Consider the following 22811-nt stretch of genomic DNA (forward strand, 5'->3'; position numbering starts at 1 on the left):
ATGATTGCAGCTCTTTAATACCTGTAAATGATTGCAGCTCTTTAATACCTGTAAATTCTTGCCCTTTTAAAAACTTCAAAATGTTCTAAAATTGACAATAGGTGACTTTTTTGCATATGTGTAAAATGCAAGATTGTTTTCGATATTTGTGTATGTATGACACGTACTATTTAAATGGTTAGCATATTTTGAATTTGATGCTGTCTTCAATGATTTTACATGTCTTTAATTAAAATTTTAAAGGAACGATTGGTTCAAAATAGTGGTTTTGACCTTTGTTACATTTGGAGGCTACAATACAAACTGCTGTACATTACTTTGACTGTCAGTTTGTAAAATATTAATATGACAATAAAGGTAATATTATGGATCTAGGATATGTTTACAAGTACACTGATAAATAATAAAACATATAAAATTAAGAAAATATTGGTTTGAATAAAATGCTGTCAACAAGACCCTTTTTATATTTTATTAACAGCTGGTTTCATAAACTATCTTTCCAGACATATGTATAAAGAAACTTACAAGTCATAAAACTATATTTAACAATTTTTATTTACAAATTTTATATAAAAAGTATTGAACATTAACACATTATATAAGCTCAAACTTCGACAGGATATACATACTGTAGTTGTTTCAGAGCACTTGCACAAAGCACTGCTAGCTGTATTTAAGCCACTTTATCTTACTTAGATACGTTCAAAAGAGGGCTATATTGCACACCTTCATGTTACCCCGAAAGACAAATGGTTGTTAAATTCTTAACTCCTTAATGGCTTTTACTGAGTTACTTCATTACTGACTTATGACTAAAAAATGCCGCAGACAAGTTAATTCGTTGTGCAACAATGACCAAGTTTTATTTTGATTTGTGATCGGTGGTGATTCAACAAGTGGAAAAACGTAGAAATAATTACCAGTACGTAGTTCACTATTTTGTGTGGGCATACTAGTGATTGGCTTACATGGGGATGGATTTGTAGTCTTATTGAAGCTTAACATACCCTGAGAATTGTGTCTTAAGTACAGTGATTGTGATAGGTTTGTGTGCAGCTCCTTGCTTCAAGGTTTTCCATACCGAAAAAATAAAAACTACTAAAACTAGCATTCACATACAAGTGCATGTAAATAATGTCTATAATGTTTGAAACATTGGTGTACCTTGATTTTCATTAATTCAAAATATATAAGTGAAATTCAACAAAACCTTCAATAAGGTATTTTTGCATATTTTTAAGCCGAAAAATAATTATTTTGTTGTAGTTAAAGGGATCAATAATTTAAATATGTAATAAAAAATAAGCAATTTGTTAATTTTTGCCATTCTAATAAGCCGTTAAGGGGTTAACAAGAAAATCAGTATTTTACTACTATCCCACAATATGGAAAATTTACATCTATCATAGGTGACAGGCAGCTTCTTCCGAAGATGACACGTTTTTCCTCTTACACATTGTTTTTATTACTTTAACTTCATAAAAGAAAGATGAAATTGTGCTTTATGATATCACAGCACTGCATCAGGTACCTGTATGAGTCGTAATGAAAAATCCATCACCAAATCACCAAACAAACTTGAACACGTGTTAAATTATGCTAAAAGAGAGTCAAGTTTTTCAATAACTTGTAAGATGTTTGGCCTCTTGCGTTTTTCCAACAAACATAAATCTACAAGTTCGAACATTTTGGTAACAACTTCAGGAGGCCAGTTCCCGGCTTTGTCGTCAACCATAGCTTCTCTGTCATCGGAGTCCTCTACATGAGTTATCTGGAACATAATTTAAACAAGAACTAAAATCATTCGGCGTAAATATATTACATCATAAACCAGACTGTATAATCTTGCTTGGCAATCAAATTTTGATTTAACTACTATACTCATACATTTTGTTTGACAATTTAAAATCTACTTTTAGACGACACAATATTTTGTATGTAAATACCTGCATAGTTCAGAATTAAAATCCATTCAAATTCTCAAGCTTCTTTTGATGCATAAATGACAAGTTACTCAATAATGTTAATGTTTTAAATTTATTCTTTTTCTCAAACTGTTTTTTTTTTTTTTTTTTTTTTTTTTTTTTTTTTTTTTTTTTTTTTTTTTTTTTTTTTTTTTTTACAAAATTAAGTATAAAATGAAATAATACATTTTAACTTTCACTTGAGGAGTAAACTTTATATAAAACAGCTACAAATTCCCAAAATTGTTATTTTCCTAAATGTTTTAGAAATTAAAAACTGAAGGAAGGTTTTGGTTTTAATATCAAAAATTACGTCAATAACGGCTTAAGGAAGTGCCCAATAATAATAATCTGAAAGTAAATAAATTATGGAAAATTATAAAAACGAATATTAATATTTTACTAACAAGACATTAATTAAAAATCAAAATTTCACAATTGAAACACTGGTAATAGTAAGGCCCTCTATATTTCTTCCTCTTTTATAAAACTAACTAGGATATCATAAAATAAAACATACCAAGTCATGGCCCTCTCTTGTTCCATCGTAAGGAGGCAGTCCAGTCAAGAGTTCCAACAGAACCTGAAAAAATTTGGTCAAAACTTAACGTATTTAGTAAACAACTAAAATAGGATCTTGAAATGACACATGATTGTTTTCCTATTAATGACTTCCATAATCAATAATTTAATGTCCTGATAATATATTTTAAATCATAAGTTGTATATGTTAGCTAATCATAAAAAATAATCTTTGAATAATTTAATTTGTTAGGAAATTGTCAAAACATTTCAAAGATTTGATAAATTAGTTTTAAGATATACACAGTTTAGTTAATTATAAAAAGGAATATTGTATTAAGTAGAGGACAATCTTCTGTTAATAAGGTAAACTCAAACAAATCATGGAATCTTGACATATATTCAAGCAATGGATTGCTGAAGAGCAAACTTCTCCTCCTGTTGTTAGTCCTCTATAATACTCTTTTTGTTACTATTGTTGAAAACTGGAGATTGTTCGTGATAAAGGATTGTTTCTTCTCCACATTTGTTGTTTTTTCATTTTTGTTTTCTAATTTTAGATCTGAGGGTCATGAAGAAACATCACATCCCTAGACATGTTTGTTTTTTTGGAATTTCCTTCTCTAGTGTAAAGTTTATATGCACTTCTGCATCTATTCAGGGAACATGATATACAAAATTGGAAATTATCTGTACTTTCCCTATCCTCGAACTCGTTGGTTCATGATGAGAGGTCATCTTAGCCAATTGGAGTAGTAATAACAGCCTTTGGTTCCGATCTGATGTCAAAAGTGATTAACTACAGACGTATATATTATTGGCTTAATCACAAGTCGAGTCTACAATTTCTCTGTCATTTACATTTATATTTGTACTATTGCTTCTACTACTCACATAAATTCTATGTATTGGATGAAAAATATATAAGACCAAAGTACAATGTTTTTTTCTTAATACAGTACCATTAAATGGTTTTCACGGAAATTCTTATTTTGAATGTTTAACCCTGAATCTGGTATGGCCAAGTACATGTAACAACAATAATAGTAATCCGGTGTGCCCACATCTCATATGTGAGCAAGTTCAATCACTAATAAAATTTATTTTAATGAATGGTGCAAGAGGAGATTCCAATGCGTCGAAATTCAGAAGTTTTGTGCTGCAAATCCAAATGCGCTGCATCTGTGTGTTATAACTAACTCTACCCTCTGTCAGTACTTGGTCTTTGTTACATTGTTGTTTTGAGGTAAATATATCCAGTTTTGTATTTAATATAGTTATAATAAGTGCTCAAGAGTAGGTTGTAATAACAAGTTATGTGTTATAACTATGCCATAAACTAAAATTTATGTTTCCATAGTAACAAATTATGAGTTTCATGTATTATTTCCATTTTATGTACTATATTTTATATACATAATATTAACCCTCCGAGCATCCATCATATTTTGTAAAATGCATACCCGTTTTGTGAGGTTTTGCAGACTGTTCTTGTAAAATTTATAATAAATCTAAATAGTAGCTTAAATATAAAGTTTTATATGCTGCTTTTTTTTTGCAAAGAATTGTGCCTTTACACCGTGTAACCATGAAGTTAGAAAAAACAATTTCTTTGTTTAGAAATTTAAAAAGTTAAACAAAAAATAAAAATAAACACAAAACTTACAATAAAGCATGCATATGCATTTGAAATATTACAGATATTAAAAATTCAGAATAGCCAAATTGTAGGAAATTTTGTCCTGGATAGAAATGTATAATAGCTCTTTATATTATTAATTTTTTGAAAAAATAAAAATACATTGCTATAAGTTTTTTTAGAAGTTCAAAATATTTACTTATAGAAGAAAGTCAAAATAGTGATTATCTTTTATAAAAAACTATTTACATGCAATAATATCAATTCTAACAATTAATAACTACATAACAACACACTGAAACAAAAACATGGACAAAATAGATTGTAAACAGCGAAATTCACATGTTTGTATCTGAGCAACAACATACAATGCAAACACACTTTGCTGGAAACAATAGCTGATGAAAATGATGTAGACTAATGTTTGTTATAGAGTATGTGAAATCGAAAAACCACTAAACATAAAGAAAAACTCATGAGGTTTCGAACAGTATAGGTTATAATGCGATTTGATCGGTATTAGTATCAGCAATATGAGTTTAAAGACATGAATGTTTATCATCAAAATCTTTGATGATGATGTTTAGTGAAAGTCCGAGTCATCAAAAATATTGATGATGGACGCTTGGAGGGTTAATCTATATTTCCTGAGAATATATAGAAAGTGTTGTACATATCTGGTTGAATTCTAAATCAAATTATTCTGAATTAAGTTAAAGAGTAAATATATTTGGATATATAGAGTCTTAAAATAGTTACCACTCCGAAACTGAAGATGTCCATCTTGACAGAAACATCACCCCTGTGGGCCTCAGGTGCCATGTATGCAGAGGTGCCGATAACCGTTGTTGTCATGATGACAGATCGGCTGTTGCTTCCGCTCCCTCCCAGTTTCACCAGTCCAAAGTCTCCCAGCTAAAAATAGTGTACAAATTATTATTAATTACCAAGATCCATTTGAAAATATTCTTAGAGAATTCAAAAGAATACAAAACTTACTTTAAAAATTCAAAAATGTTGCAAAAAATACATTTTTACTATAAACCTATATGTCATACACACTTTTTAGGACATTATGTATTATATATATAATGTACCTGGTAAAGTGTGATAATATAATAAATATTCAAATCTGAGATATCCAGTTTATTATTTATTTGATCTAATTTTAGAAAATATATAATGGTATCCAGGTTCTCTTAAAGAAAATTTAAATATATTTTAAAAACCGCAAATGGTACATGAAAGGGCTAAATTTGTTACTATGGGTACGATTATTTTAGAATATTTACAAAAAATATAATTCTTACACTAAATGTTTCTAAGATATACCAAAGATTTAGACAGTTATGTGCATTACAAAACAATATATAAATTAATAACAAATTTATATTTATTTTATTTTTTTTAAGTAACGTACCTAAATTTGTTACTATGGTTACAATCATTTTCAAAAATTGTAATTAAAAAATACATTCTTATATGAAAATATTTCACTCATATTAACCCTTTTAGTGCCAGAGATGAAATCAAATCCATGTTGAAAAGTGCAGAGTTATTTTTTGTGTGACTACGGGAAAAATGCCAGAGAATTTTGGACGAAAAAGCAAGGTTTTAGGAAAAAATTTGTATAAAATTTATTTTTGATCATAAAAAGCTCCTTTTTACTTCTTTGTAAAGGAAAACTAATTAAGTATCAGAAACTATTTAACATTTAAATTTTGTTTTAATTTTTTAAATTAAAAAATCACTTTAAACGGCAACATTTCCACGGAAACAAAATAAAAATCAAGTTTGAGGTACAATAACTATTATACAAATTTTTTATTTTGAACTTTCAACACTTTCATGATAAAGATAATTTAAAACCAACCCAAAAAATCATGTGTAATAACCTAATATTGTACCATAAACAAAATTTTGTAAATAGTTATTTGCTAGAGATTATTTGTACTAATACACAAGGTTTGAGAAAAAAATCCACTTAAAATTTATTTTTGATTAAAAGCTTCTTTTTAATTCGTTTTAAAGGTAAATGAATTGTCCATCAGAAAATATATAATCGTGTTTTTACAATCGCCTCGTAACGAGATCCCTGGAACTCAAAGGGTTAATTTTACAATATATATAAATACTATTTTTTAATTTTTGCTGAAATATTGGCTTAGTTTGGGGTTCCAGAAAGCATAAAGTGAAACTATTTGTCACTGTCAAGGCCTAAGTTGTCTGAGTCTTAACAAGTTCTCTAATGTCAAAAATCAGCAAAATTTTGGAACATTGAAATGAGAGCCTAAAACAAAGCTATAAATCAATATAATAAACCATACCCATGATAAATCACCAATACCGTAGCTCCCAAACACTTTCACTGCATAGTACAATATTCTAGCTTGACTTAGGTTTACTAATTACAACATATTACATGTACAACTATAAAAGTGTAAGAAAAACATTACAAATCGATTTGAAAAGATCCACAGTAAACTCGTTTATAAGTAATTAACACTATCTGAATATACAAAATAAAAACCCTTTGTGACTAAATCTAAAGACTAAAAAATGAAGACTAATTCTTGCAAGTTTATGATACCACTGTCACATCTCAGTTGCCAAAACAGCAAAACAAATTTCACCATTGAAATAAAAAATTCTTTCTGTTTGAAATGGTATATAAATAATAGTGGTGAAAGTGTTGACTATGTACTATATGAACTGTCAAAAGGATTGTGTGTCAGATCGACATAATGTCGATTGCCACTCCTAATCGATTCAGATCGACATTACAATGTCAATTGCCCGTTCCGGGGTTGAAATATTTTTTTAATCTACATTTACCTGGTAAACCTAAATGTGTTAAAGCAATACAACATTTTTCTCAAAGATCTATACATTAATAATTATGAATTACAATAATCATCATATTATGGATAGTCCTTTTCCCATACAATGTTTGAATTTTATTTAAAGTGGTCAACATGCACTTGACAAAGAATTATGATATAGTAGAAATTAATATCTGGTACAGTCAAATGTATCTAAATTTAATATAATTTAAAAAATTATACACTATATAAAACTTATGAAGGAAACATTTGATAATAGTTCAAAAGCATAAATAGTACAACAATGCTAACAGTATTACCACAGACACAAGTGTTTAAAATATTAATACAAAACATTATTTTTGCACTACATATTGTGTTTAGCTAAACCAAAACTCAGAACATAAAATAAAAATGTTATTACTGCATGAAATGGACTATAAAATGATCACAATATCAAGCAATAGCTTTGATAACAGAGGCTAAATACACAATTTCACAAATTCTTCTACATAAAATCACAAATTTATCAAGCAAACTCTACCTCCAGAGTAATACACCCTGAGAGTGGAAATGAAATGAAAAAACATCAATATGTAATAAAAAATGGGCAAAAGTTTTACTTCGAACTAATATTCATTATTTTGTAAACACAATATCATTGTAAATATAGTAAAATAAAATATACCACTGAAATCACCAACTTTTTCCGATCCCAGTGTAACTATATGCCAATTACGAGTACAATGATGATGTTGATTTATACACAATAACAAATGTCAAAATTGGTACGAGTCAGATCAGCTGCAATCACTCATTGCGAATGTTAAGTTCAAATCCTCTATCACCCTCCGCAGCATCTGAACTCCAAAAAAAGTCACTGATGAAGAAGCTCAAGACAAACTCTTTATTTCGTTTTGACATCCGAAACATCCAGCTGCAAAATCAGGTGTAATCCAGGGGCATTCTTCTTCAGAGACAAAGAGCTGAACTCTACATTAAGATTGTCACAATTTCCTAGTTAATGTTTAATGGCTTTAAACACGTTAAAGACATAAGTGACAGAAAAAAGTCTGAGTTCGATTACTAAGACGATACCTTGGCTGTGAAGTTGTTATCAAGCAAGATGTTGGCTGACTTTACATCTCTGTGCACGAGAGGTTTCTGCAGAGCCAAGTGCAAGTGACAGATGCCTCGAGCTGTGCCTTTTGCTATCTCAACCCTGGTCCTCCATGCCAGCGAGACCTGACAAGAAACAACCAATTAACTTATGGATCACCATGATACAAACAGGCAAAATTGATAAAACAGGGAAAGGGATGTGACATCGTTCCATTTTTACGTCTAGCATCAAAAGTATGTACTGTGTCAGAAATCATATTTATTTTAGAGTGCGTCTCTAGGACATCTCTCCTCTACCCCTTCATTCAAATTCAAATTCTTTATTGTCACAGTTTGCATAACATACATTCTCTTAATCCAGCACAGCTGGAAGAACAGGTGACATTGTCAAGATATAAAATAGAACTTAATATTACTATCGGTTATCAAACATTGTCCAAGTCAAAAGTTTAATAAATTAAGTTAATGTTATTCAATTAAATATGTGCAATGTTATAAAAAATTATAACAGTCATAAAAATAAAATGTTTAAATTTATTTATTTATATTCATAATGTTATTAAATTATTGTATCACATAGATACTCTTCAATAGGGTAATATTTTTTTTTCTTTATCTGAAACTTGTATTTTAAATCCATTGTCTGTTTGCATTGATTTAAATCTAGTAGGCAATTTATTGTATCATTTTCTTCTAAAATATTGTGGTGAACGCTTAAATAAAGTCTATGAATTGGAAAGTGCAACATATCTCTATTTCTTGTATTGTAATTATGGAGAAGAGCTCAAAATTTTGCCTTTCAAACAGTAAGCATCTCAGCACATAAACCGATGGACAGGTTAACAGATTGAAGTCTATAAATATTCCATTGCATGAAGTTCTTCTTTAGGAAAATGTCATAATCCTTAAATATTTCTTTTGGATTTTGAAAATGTCTGCTAGCCTGCCAGAACTTCCCCAAACTTCAATGCCATATTGCATGACTGAAGCAAACATAGCATTAAACATCATAAGTTTTGTTTTTAAGTCAACAACATTTCTTAAGATTGACATCTGGAAACAAACAGAGTTAAGCTTTCTTCCCAAAATTTGAAAATACTCCTCCCGCGCTCTACTGTTATAGTTTCAGTTCACCTTGAAAATTTGCAGTCAATATAGAGACGTTCAACTGCCGTTTACTAGGATTTTCCTGCCCCCAGCGTGTTATAGAATAAAGTTTTCCTTTATGGACTTTTATGTGACTTTACTGATTTCCATTGTTTTCTGTTTCAAATTAACATGCAATTGGAAAGAGAAGAAACCTGTATGAGAAATGTAGCTACAGAATTAGAGGCGAAAGTACCGGAGACAAATTTGATGTTGGGAGTATTAAACATGTGGGGAATCCCTGCCTGCACGTGTTATTGCGTCACTAATCGTAACAGAGAATGACATGGTTGGTTTATTTATTTAATTTGATAATTTTAGTTACTTTAATAACTATCATAAATATATTAATACGTAATAGCAAGGACATTTATTTTACTATTTCATAAACCTTTATATTTAGAAGTATACGGGGTGCGACAATAAAGTAATGAGACTGATGTGAACAAAAATTTTGCTTATCGTTATAGTCGAGTTTAGTGTTGTCTCCTTCAAAGTAGTTGCCTCCTGATTGCACACTCCTCTCCAAAAGCCTTCTGAAGCTCTACCGTAAGTTTTTGTTGCGTTTTCACCCAATGTAACGCAAAAAGAAAGGGCATACATACCGTTGTGCAATATTATGCGGCTCCATTTCCGTGACGAGAAACACAAACATGTGTTAACTTATTACAGCACCACTAAAAACTGAGCAGTTGCATAAATGTGCCGCTTGAACTAGAAGCAGCTTGTAGATCAAGGTTAAATGTATTGTACCTATGCAAGCCTGCAGGGTTGCCACATCTTGCAAAGAAAATCAGTCTCATTACTTTATTGTCGGACCTCGTACAAATATAAAAACTAAGAGTGAGTGAACCCCACTGTGTGTGTCAACATGTGACTATTTTTATGCATGTCACAGAGTGTTAAGGAAAACGATTTAATTGGATTACTCACTGCCGTAGACAAGATATCTTTTATTTGTTTTAGGAAACAAGCACCAAAAACTAAGATTTTCTTGTAATATACTTCTTACATTTTTAATATTTTTACTTCTAAATTTTTCAGCTGAACATGTGATATTTAAGAAGCATATTATTATCCAAAAATACTTGTAAGTCACTGTTACATTGTCTTGTAGGAGTACATCAACCCAAAATTCCATAAGCAAGTAATACCCCATCAGACACTTTGGACCTGATTTAATGCCATTATTACGATGCAATGCGAAAGATTGTTGTACCAGGTATGGCTTTTAATTGTTAAAGCAAAGTTGTCTTGCTGTACCAGAAATGGGTTTCTATGAGTAAGGGTTAGATAGTAGAGAGATACATTCCTTCATGCATTTTACCAGAAGGACATACTGTATCGGTGGAATGAATGTTTTTGTTTTATTAATCCGTTCAGCCAATTTTAGTTTAGTTTGCAAACAAAAATATTTAACACTGTATGTTTACCACATACAGTGGAGTCCCGCTAATCCGAAAACGTGTAATCCGAACGTCGGTTAATCCGAACAGGTCCAAGAGGAATTATTTATAACGATAATGAACAGTTATAGGAACTAATTACATAAAAAATGAAAATGGGTGCATCATTTCGTACATAAACAAAGAAAACTTTAATTAAATAGACATACAGTATTTTATTAAAACAAATTGTGTACGGTACAGTACATAAATAATGAAGTTAAATACAGTACCAAATTGAAACTTATAGGTTAAGTATGAGTTAAATTACTGTATTAAGAAGTGAAATCAAACAAAAATTGGACGTACAGTACTGATATTATTATTGAGTACAATATTAATTGTTAAAAGACATAAATTCAGTTATTGTCTTCTGTCGCATTAAAGAGAGTCTATTGGATGACGCGTAGTTACGTACAACTATTGAACGCGTGGACCCGTACAATATCCTGTACGCTCACATTGCTTAACAATAGAACTTTCACACTAAATACGGTAAATGTGCTTGTTATTCGAAAACACGTTTAATTGTCAAGAAATACAATGCAACAGTCAGAAAACATGTTTTAATAAACAATGTTGATAATTCTATAACAAAATAGACCCATTCTCAAGTTTAAAACCGTATTTTTCTGTAATTCTGGCTAATCCGAACAATCACATAATCCGAATAGGGCTCGGTCCCAATTAGGTCGGATTAACGGGACTCTACTGTAATATCAAAAAAATGAAGTGGTTGACCCACCCCTCTCTTCCTCACTCCACATAAAATATGCCACAATGTGTTTGTATCCCTCATACTGAAACACTGAAAACACAACTGGCCCCAAAATTAATTCTATCCACAATAATAAATAGGTTTAATTTCCAGTTCTAAAACCTTTACCTGGCTAGCAAGCTGGTCCAGGAGGGAGCCGTGTCTCATGTACTTGTAGGCCAAACAGAGAGCTGGGCCGTCGTCGGAGTAGGCCAGTAGTGGTAATAGGTTAGGGTGGGACAGCTGGGCCAGCACTTGCACCTACAAGTACAACATAGTCTGCTTCAACTTGTGAAATAAATCAAGTAGCGCCAACATTACCCAATCTTGTTTCAGACACATTTTAAGTTCACTGATAAAATATACCAACGTCAATTTTTTTAACCGGAATCTTCCACCTATTTTGAAAACAGCTAAAGTAATTCTGGTTGTAAAAAATATTATCCTTTCAAGAATAGAAACTATCATCCAATTTCAATCTTTCTAGTACAGCACTGTTCTCACCTTTTCCAGCCATACAACATTATTTAAGAAATTGTTTATGTATTACTCCTGAAGCCAAATAGTTTTAAGTTTACAATTTCATTGTTTTCTAGGAAGCGATTGTCTTTGATAGTAAACAATTTTTTAAATTGTTTACTGTGAAAGACTTAATCACATGAACTGCTCAGCATATTTCTCGGCTGTTTTGTACACATCAAAATGACCCATGGTATCCCTCACAGTTCTATTCTTGAACCTATTCTGTTTCCACACTATTCTGCAAACAGTACTCGGTAATTCGGAACAGAGATCTAATTCAATATACTGATGAAATAATTCGTTGTTGCAAAAGATAAACATCAAAAGACTTAAAAATCATATCATTTGTGGAACAGAATTCAAATTTGAAAAAAAATCAAAATCAAATGTTACCAGTTTTTATCTAGAAGACCGCGAAAGTGTGCAGAAAAACATGCTGCATTTGTGGGTGATATTCTTATATATGAAACTGAATCCATTAATTTTCTGAGATTAAGGTCTCACATGTGATTATTATTATGGTATTTGCCAGATTTCCATCACTAAAGAGTCTGATAAAGTTCTGTTCCCTAGAAGTCGTAAAAGTCATACTTTGGTCTCATCTATACACATTTTGAGTATGGATTAAGACTGTGGAAGAACTGTGCTAAACACTAATTGGTACAAGTTTTTAGGCTTCAAAAAGAATCAGGTGGTGGTAAGAATCATTGTAAAGTTTAATTACAGAGGCTCATATATTCAATTCAAATTCTCTTTATTCTTGAATGTACAGTTCAACAATCGAATAGCACTATACTATTTAAATATGACTAAACTAAATTTTAGCGTTTAGCAATAGCGATTTGCATTAGTGATATAGCGTTTTGTTATGTTCATATCTAAAACACTTCATTCAGTAGAGGAGTTCATTTTGAATTACTGATATGTTTAAAATAAAAGCTGAGTTCAGAGACAGTGTGACCTAATATAAACAAGTGTATGTAACATATGGCTGACCATATGCAAACCATTCCAAATATAATGCAATAAATTATTATTATGCAATAAAAAGTTTTTTATTAAGGTCAATTCAATATCCATAGTAGAAGTTGGTTTGAATTTATGTTGTACACAAGAAAAAATAAGCTTTCGTTTGTAGTGTTTTGTTATTAAGATGTTTTTAGGAAAGATGCAGCCTATAACAGTAACACATTTGGAGGGTACACTAACACAAAAATAAAAAGCTTATTTGGGGACCACGTGAAGACGTACCTCGTTGCAGAACTGCTGCTGTGGGTTGCCCAACACATCATTGGGATGGAAACGTTTGACCGCCACAGCTCCGAGGCGGGGCAGGCAGGCCTGGTAGACGGACCCATAAGCACCGCCGCCCAAAATACGGGACTCAGTGAAGTTCTCCGTAGCTGATTCTAGAATTGAGTAACTCACTCTCTCCACATCACCCCTGTTATGAAGAGGGTAATTATTAGATAGATAATGATTTTGTATTTGGATGAAAGGATTTGGCATCTCAAAACTAAAAAAAAACACTCGTATGAGTTTATTAATTCCAATAAATATTTACATAAAATCTCTCAATAAGGATCATCTTTATATTTTGATTTGTGGAAACAAATCATATTTGAAGAATAATAAAGATTGGGATATAGATCTGAATATATACCTATAAGTACAAGGAGTATTCCATAAAATAATAACACAGAGGTTATCCAGAAAGTTAGGACCACTTTCGTTTTTAAGAACTCCCAATATATATGCATTAGGGACAACATTGGAAACAGCATAAATACTCACGTATCTGGTTCCACCAAGACTGTGGGATTTTGTGGTGTAGCAGCTCTCGGTGGTGAGGGAAACTGCGGTGTGACGCTCAAATGAGGAGGTGTGCTGGGTGGTGGAGGTGTGACGGTAACGATATCAGATGGAAGTGGAGGAGCACTAGGGATATTGTCGACTGAGGCTACAGTAAGGTCCTTCCTTGAAGCTGGCTCTTCAGGATATACGACAGCAGCTGCAGGTCCTGATTCAGGCCTTCGAGGTGGAGGGCCTAGAAAACAAAAGACAAGTTGCGTAAGTTGCATAGGCAAAGTTACAATCTGTCGCAGTGTGTGGATGGAAGCTAATACTTGTCACACTTTTCAGTAATGAGATGTTGAATGGTAGGCTACATCAAATATTTTATTGGTCAATTTGCAATAAATTGCATGACAATTGCATAAAACAATATCTTAAACTTCTTTAAGTTTATATTGTAGGCTTAGAGTCAGTCATACTAAGCCATGTGTGACGTGCCCATCTACACACTTTACATTTTCTAAGAGTAACAAAAATAGAACAAAAATAATGATTTTTGTTACAATTTTCTAAGAATTAGAATTTCAAAAAATAAATCTATAACTTATAAAGTTTACATTCTACCAGCTTCTTCTTATTGGAATCAAATACTTAATTTATAAACAAACACTCCAATAATTATGAAATTACTATTTTAAATTGTATTTTATAAAACTTCATAATTATTGGGGTGTTTGTTTATAAATTAAGCTTATAAAGTTTGTTTGAATTTGATTAGTTTTGAATATTACAACAGTGAAAAATTGATATTACAGTGTTTATTGCGATCTGATATCTGAGTGTTACAGCCACCTGTGCTGAGTCAACCTCCACTCGTCAAACCCACGCCCACACCACGCCACGTCTCAATCAGCATCCAGTAAACAAGAGGTTTTGTTTTAGTGATGATAGTGCTTCAGTGATTAATAATATTTATGAATATGCTCTAGTAAGTAGTACTCTACCCATAATACTCTCCTGCAAGAACTAGGCACCAACACTGCCAGCATTATGTAAGTTCTTTCAGATTACCACCTGTTGGCAACTATACCTACATCGTAGAACCTGCCACCCAGTTACTTATATAGCTTATGCAGTATTTTTTTATTAAACGAGCTTCTACATAATCTGATGGCTAGCCTCTGTACATTCGGCATAAGAAGTCTGTTATTCAAATAAGGGACAACTACAATGAAAAGTTAAACAAAATTAACAAGGGATAAGTCAAACACTAGACAGGCGTAGCTAATAAATCTATCACTCAGCCATATATTCCCTAAATAGTTGGCTCAGTGTAATACAAACGTTTTGTACACATCTGTGGATCTAACAATCATCTGGGCCCCGTCGATAACTATACTTCTCAGAAATGTACCTTTTCACTTACATAAGGCCATCATCACCTGGGGGATTAAGAGATTCATACCTGAATAAATTTGGTATCTTATAACTCACTCAGTTATTTTACGAGATAAAAACTATTGGCTGGTCAAATAATTTTTGATCAAATAAAGGGCAGGATGCAAATGAATTTCATATATTTAAACAAACTTGCCAACTTTTACTCTTTCTCTTTGTTTAATCAATGTAAGTTATTATTCCTAGATCCAGACTATTAAGAAATCAAAAATAGATTAAATTTTTTCAGACATTAAAACAAATATTTTCTAACAAAACTTTATGAATTGATTAGTTTAGATGAACACATTACTGTATATTTGTATGTCTAAATATGCAGAATACATTTTTGTCTCCTACCCTTAAGCAACTGAACTGCCACAAAATCTGCAGCTCTGTAAAGCTCAGCCTTGAGCAGGCACTGCAGCAACACCGAGACCGTCGGACGACACTTCCCACTCGTGCCCCATTCCTCCAGCAAGATTTCCGAGTATGGGCGCTTCTGGCACATCCCAGCAGTCTCGATCAACCTGAGAAAAGTCTTGACAACTTAGCAACAACACTAAGACTGTTGGTAGACACTTTACCCTTGTGCCCCACTCCTCCGGCAAGATTTCTAGGCATGGGCACTTCTGAAATTAATTATAATAAAAATTGTAAAATAGTTGGTATCTTGTAAATTTGTTATAACTGTATACTGGATTTTTTGTTGTTTGACTTTTATAATATTCAACAGGTGCTATTTTGTTAATATCAAAGCAAATAACACAATTATTTTTTTGAGTTTTCCTCTTATTTGTCACAACCTATATGCAAAGTTTGATATCTGTAACAACTAGTTCTAAAGATCACTTTCTATACAAAATGGTGGTTAGCGGCTAATACATTTCTCGACCTACATATGACATGATTTGATTTAAAATCATAAGCAAATTAGCCACAGAAGTTTGTGATGCCCTTTTATGAACACCCTGTATACAGGGTGATTCGGTTAGTGTTTACCGGCACTTTCTGAGCTGATTGTACTATAAAAAATAAAGAAAAAAGTTCATATAAACATGGGTCCGGAAATGCTTCCTTACTGGGTTATGGGCCAATTGAAGATTTCACCAAAAATTGTGTGCAGGAGGTCAAAATGATGATTTGCCGCGTGTTTTATGAAGAGATATTTATAGGCGAATGCAACTTTTTCTAACGGATTTTTAGATGAGAAATTGAATAAAGTTCATCTCATAGCTGTATCTCATTTAGTTTTTTTGTTATACTACAAAAAAACAGAAATAAAATAATTTTGAAAAACACTTTTTTAAGGTTTTAACGGACAATTATTTTGTTAAATAGGCATTGAAGACCCACATTTTTACAAAGAAACTTGCAGAAAATTTAATTCTGAATAAAATTATGTGCCACACACGGCTATTAACAGCGAAGTATTAGTTTCTGGAATTTAATTTTACAACAAACATTCTACCACGCAAGAAATACGTATTTAGTAAATAAATAAACACCGTAATGTTAATGATATAAGGTACACAAATAATTGATTTAGAATACAATTGTAAATACGGATTTTAATAGATTAATGCTCAACTAAAAAACAATAATACTATTACTTTTTAGGACTATCCAAATGGTTACATCATGTACCTACATATCTTTGTCACGTTAGCTTTACAGAAGGTAAATTATGTTTTTATAAGTTGGTATCACAAATCAGCTGTTCAACAATACACTGCAATTTATTGAGGAATCCAAAATTATTTGTTACCAATTCTGTACTAGTTTAATGAGTGCAATTTAATACAATTAATTTACTACTCGTTTGTTAAGTGAAGTGTATTTTAAAGTAACTTACTATCACAATTGCAATGCCTTTGTTATTTACAACGGAAGAATATGCCGACATGGTATTTGTCTTAGGCGTTTGTGACGGAAATGCAAACCGCTGCTACTGCAGAATACCGAAGACGATTTCCTAATCGCAGAGTTCCAAACCCAAAAACGATCAGTGGATCATTTCGTACCCTAAGAGTAACAGGTAAACTTCCTAGTATTAATAATTATCGGGATCGCCCTGCCCAGAATAATGTAGATATGGAAGAGGCTATAATCATGGTACTGAACGCAGTCCTGGTGTCAGTACACGGCGTCTTTCTAGGCGATTCGCAGTGTCTCAGTCTGAAGTATGGAGAACTTTCGCGCAAAAATAGCATGTTTCCCTTACCATAAACAACAAGTTTCAAAGTATTCAACCAACAGATCCTCTTCGATTGGAATTTTGCAACTGGTTAATTAGAAAAACCGTCAACATCATAGAGAACCATTTTATTCACTGATGAAGCTCAATTTACCCGAGATGGCGTCAACAACCTTCACAATGAACACACTTGGGCAAAGGGAAATCCACATATTACAATTCGTGCGCAACTTTCAACACAGATTTAGTGTAAATGTATGGTGTGGACTCATTCATGATCGATTAATAGGACCATTCATTCTCCGAGGACATCTAAATTCCCGCATGTACCTAGAATTCCTTACAGAACAACTACCACTATTATTAGAAGATGTTCCATTAGCAGCAAGGTGCAATATTATTTATCAACATGATGGTGCCCCTGCCCACTTTTCCCATAATGTAACAATGCACTTAAACGAGCAGTTTCCTGGGCGATGGATTGGTCGCGGTGGACCACACACTTGGCCACCAAGATCACCAGATCTAACTCCATTAGATTTCTGTATATGGGGTTGGATGAAGAACCTGGTGTACCAGGAAAAAGTAAATACACGTGAAGAGTTAATAAATCGAATTGAAGATGCCGCCGCACAAATCAAAAAAACAATCGTGCAGCGTTGCGGAGGATAACTCGATTCAATCAGAAAGCGAGCTGCTAAGTGTATTGAAGTACAAGGACTGATTTTTGAACACCTGTTATGAAAGTGGTACGTAGTATTATAAGCTTTAGATGAAAAACAATAATTTATTTAAAACTTAATTTAAATTGCATCCTAATAAATCTTATGTGTAGGCAACTCTATGTCATTAAAATGCGGTTTTCCTTTGCTTTGGAATTTCTTGCTTGGTAGTACTTCGCTGTTAATAGCCGTGTGGCACATAATTTTTATTCAGAATTAAAATTTTCTGCAAGTTTCTTTGTAAAAATGTGGGTCTTCAATGCCTATTTAACAAAATAATTGTCCGTTTAAACCTTAAAAAAAGTGTTTTCAAAATTATTTTATTTCTGTTTTTTGTAGTATAACAAAAAAACTAAATGAGATACAGCTATGAGGATGAACTTTATTCAATTTCTCATCTAAAAATCCGTTAGAAAAAGTTGCATTCGCCTATAAATATCTCTTCATAAACACGCGGCAAATCATCATTTGACCTCCTGCACACAATTTTTGGTGAAAATCTTCAATTGGCCATAACCCAGTAAGGAAGCATTTCCGGACCCATGTTTATATGAACTTTTTTCTTTATTTTTTATAGTACAATCAGCTCAGAAAGTGCCGGTAACACTAACCGAATCACCCTGTATATATATATATGGTATTTAAGAACTCTCCAAAAATATTTTGGGAATTTATTCCTCATGTCAAACAAACAAAAAATAAACATAAACATGGGCCAGAAATGCTAAGTTTACCATCCGTCTGTACGTAAGTGTTTAGTTTTTATTTTTTTCAAGAACCAGTAAAGATAAAAAAACTCAAATTTGCTATTATTTTTCTTGAAGTCTTAAAAAAGATAAACATTAAATGACATTAATCTTATCAACTTTCAAGATGCTACGACTGTTAAAGTGTTTAAAGCTTAACATAGTAAAAACTAATAAGATTAAAAAAGCTTTGGTGTTCAACAGTGTATTTAGGAGGATTACTCTCTTTGCACGCCACTGGGGTGACAGACATTAACTGCTTCCTACCTTCACTACATTACAAGATTACACTCAAGCTACAGTGTGACTTACTTCATGTGTTCAACAGTGTACTTAGGAGGATTGCCCTCTTTACACGCCACTGGGATGACAGACATTAACTGCTTCCAATCATCACCACAGTCCAAGATTGAGCACAACTTGAATAATGAACCAGCTGGCAGCTTTCTGATTTCAATGTCACCTAAGTTGTCTTTTGTCATCTTGACTTCTTCTATAAAAAGAAATTATAATTATTACAGTTTTATAAAAGTGTACAATGAAATGTATATAATGTTATCCTAGAAGTTTCAATACTATACTCCTACAGTAGCAAGTCTTTTTTTGAACCTCTTCGCAACACAACTTACGTTTTTAAATGTAATAAAACACACTTTTTTATTCCGACTTTATTGTTTAACATGTATCAAAATCTTCACAAAGGTTTCACTTTCAAGGTATGGATTTATCAAACTTGGACTTATTACGTGGAAAACCCAACAGGCAACCCTGCAAAACCTGACCGGCACTGCAGCAACACCGAGACCGTCGGACGACACGACTGCCTAGTCTGTTTAAGTTGTTTTGTTGCCGTGGTCGGCAGGTTTTTCAGCAAACCTGGTCTTTAAAATAAACTCTTACAGAAATATGTATAATACTAAGGACTTTTTCATCAATGATTTATTTTATACTTAAAATTTGGTAAAATGATCTACAGCGGCAGGTAAAAAGTTGTTAAATTACAACAGATAGTTACAAAAACAGTAAAAATGCCAAACATTTATTTACTGAAAATTATCAAATTTCTCTCACCTTATAAATTTCCAAAGATTCTACATATATTTGTTTCAAAGAAAAATTTATTTGTCTACAAGAATATATAAATAGTTTGCATCAATATTCCTTTTATCTGTGGATCAATATCATATTGAAAATAGTGACACACAATATGAATACAAACACAAGTGTACACAAACAATGAAAGATGTATCATACACAGATTGGATTTCATTGTAGATAATTATTGAAAAAATAACATGCCCACAACAAAATCAATTTGTTAACGTGTTTACAATAGGGATAGTTTGAGAATACTTTGTTCTCTGTAACCTTGTGATTGTATAGTTAAGGTCAATCAGAGGCTTGGTTTTTAGTTAGCTGGTTTATTAGAAGGGGAGGTATAAATAGCTACGACACGCAATTCTCTGTGTCTTTTTTAGTGTTATTTTGCGGTTAATTTAGGTGGGGTTTTGCGTCTTTATGTTCTGGTTCTGTACGCTTTTGGGAATTAAAATATAAATATCTAACAAGTACAAACATTGTTACTTTAAATCCAAATTAATGAACTGCTAGTTAATAAACGGGTTTTAAAGTGATTTCAGAAAGTATTCTTCAGCCTATCTACCCTAACAAATATAATTAATTAGTTTTTAAACAATATAATTTAGTGCAGTTAAACTATTTAAAAAATTATGTAAAGGGATTTTGTGAAACTTGTGGGTCTCTGTACAACTAGTACTGTCAAAGTTAATAAAACACTTACGTAATCTGAACTTGAATTTGGATACTATCTCGAAGGATGGATTATGTATTGAATGTATATAGAAAGTTTTATCAAAATCGGCTCGTACATTTTTGAGGTAGGGCCATCCATAGATTTGATTTTTCAGCAGATAGCCTGTAAAATCGATGTGGCTCCAAAAATAGACGCGTCCTAATAATGAGGGTTGTATTTTAGTATAGAAGACTGTATCTAAAATGTGTATATAAAGTTTTATCAAAATCGGCTTGTATGTTTATGATGTACGGGACCTTCTATAGAGTTTCTCAGAACTTGTCTTGTTAAATGAGTATAATCCTGAAAATGGCCGCTATAAATGGTGATTATTATCATAAAAGTAGTCTTTGTTCATTTAAAATCTTTATTTGTAGTATCTATCTTCATGTTATTAAATTAATATATATTTTGTATGGGTTACGTTTATGAACTAGGTCAGGATTCAGTTAGGAACTAGAGGCTGCAGTATAATAAGAGGCCACCATCACAATAGAATCATAGTATAGGAACCTTAAAAATAACTAAATGTAAAAAGTAACTAAATGTTAAACTGTTTTGTTTGTTACATTTTATAGATACACATAACATAGATAGTTTTTATATAACATAAATCATGTAAATATTTTTGTTTCTATAGTTTAGATAATTATAAATACGATTCTATTGTGGTGGTGGCCTCTTATTATACTGCAGCCGAACTAGGTCCGGGTACACGTTCTTTCTATGGATGGAATCTATGGCCAGTTTCACATAGGCGATTAATGGTTATGGTTCCTTTATTATTTATGACATTACATAATTGGTTCAACTATATATATATATATTAATTTGAAATATGTTACTTTAATTTAGTATTTTAAATACGTTGTTATTGATTGATGGTTTTGTTATTCAATATATAAAGTATCGATGATAGTCATGAGCAATATAAAAACCAGGTCTGCTTATTGTAACGTGTCCCTATATTTTATATTATAATGTTTCCTCATATAGGCCTACTATAATAATATAATATGAGAATGAAAATTGTGTTATGCTTATAGCAACACATTTTTACCACAACTAAGAATATGACAACAGAAATTTGAGGTTAAGAACACCAAAAATAAAGATAAGCACTGGATTACCAAGCGTATATTAACAACAAACGCACAATATGCTAAAATTACTACTACTATAATAAAATATAACACTACAAAATTTAAAAATGTTGGCATACTACCTTTCACACCTTTCAGTTTTTCGTCTGACAGTAAACAAACATAAACACGTCTCTTTTCCTTGTTGTTTAGATCTTTTTCTTCTTCTTCTTTTAAGGAGTGGTCTATTGCATGCACCTTGATAGTAATTTTATTCTATACTCTATGCCATGCACTTCATCCTCAAGAGCCTTTTACGCACTCCGGAAGTACACCATGAGTCAACCAGTTTACGTTTTCAGCAGTTCTACAAACCCCCTAAAACAACCGATTAGGTCCTCCTGGGGAAATTCACCACCTTTGTTCATATTACTAAATATGGCGTCGCGCTTCCTTGCTATTGTAGGACAATAAAATTGTAATGTTCAGCAGTTTTCTCCTGACCGTCACACAATGTAGAGCTAATCCTCCCGGAACTCTTTGGAGATGTTTACTAAGACAACAATGTCCCATAATTAGACCCAACACTAGAGAAGACAACGACCTACCTAAGGAGAGAATATTAGACGCCATCCTGGTGAAAAGTGACTGCAGGACTAACCTCTTGCTCCTCATCCTCAGCAAACTCGGATGCTTCTCCAACTTCTCTAATTTTCAATGTGAATCCACTTCGAACAGCCCTAAAATATTCACAAGTAGAAATACAACAGGTTGACCTCTTACTTGCCATCGTGAAATTAGCGTCTTTTTATCAACATAGCTTCTTGAGAACGAATGAGATATGTAACTGGAATTGTTTCGCTATTCAGTGGACTGACAAAATTTTTGTTTGGCTGTCTATTTGTCTGTCTGTTGACGTAAAAAATATCTCAAAACAAAATCCCATGTATTAGAAATTCAGTATGAAGCTTCTTTTCTATATAGACAAGATCAACTTTGATTATGATGCGATTCTGTTAATGGAATTTAGCTAAGCGCTAGAGAAGTTTATCAATCAGGAAGATATCTCAAGAACAAA

At 32.1% G+C, this 22811-nt stretch overlaps 1 protein-coding gene across 3 annotated transcripts; it reads right to left on the minus strand.

The window, feature by feature from the left end:
• Nucleotides 1-458: 458 nt before the first annotated feature.
• LOC124364283 (proline-rich receptor-like protein kinase PERK9) lies at nucleotides 459-21993 on the minus strand. Of its 3 annotated transcripts, none has more exons than XM_046819633.1 (10): nucleotides 21886-21993; nucleotides 19151-19331; nucleotides 15534-15703; nucleotides 13737-13989; nucleotides 13194-13386; nucleotides 11550-11681; nucleotides 8049-8195; nucleotides 4888-5043; nucleotides 2488-2550; nucleotides 459-1774 (listed from the first exon to the last, which is right to left on the minus strand). In XM_046819633.1, the coding sequence occupies exons 2-10, from the start codon at nucleotides 19318-19320 to the stop codon at nucleotides 1598-1600; spliced, it is 1461 nt and encodes a 486-aa protein (XP_046675589.1). In that variant the 5' UTR covers nucleotides 19321-19331; nucleotides 21886-21993; the 3' UTR covers nucleotides 459-1597. The 3 variants fall into 3 exon arrangements, with proteins under 3 accessions (XP_046675589.1, XP_046675588.1, XP_046675590.1); XM_046819632.1 differs by having other exon boundaries at nucleotides 21877-21980; XM_046819634.1 differs by having other exon boundaries at nucleotides 19151-19328; nucleotides 21877-21925.
• Between the last annotated feature and the right edge of the window lie 818 nt (nucleotides 21994-22811).

The sequence above is a fragment of the Homalodisca vitripennis genome, chromosome 6 (assembly GCF_021130785.1).
Source record: "Homalodisca vitripennis isolate AUS2020 chromosome 6, UT_GWSS_2.1, whole genome shotgun sequence".
NCBI classification, from domain to species: domain Eukaryota; kingdom Metazoa; phylum Arthropoda; class Insecta; order Hemiptera; family Cicadellidae; genus Homalodisca; species Homalodisca vitripennis.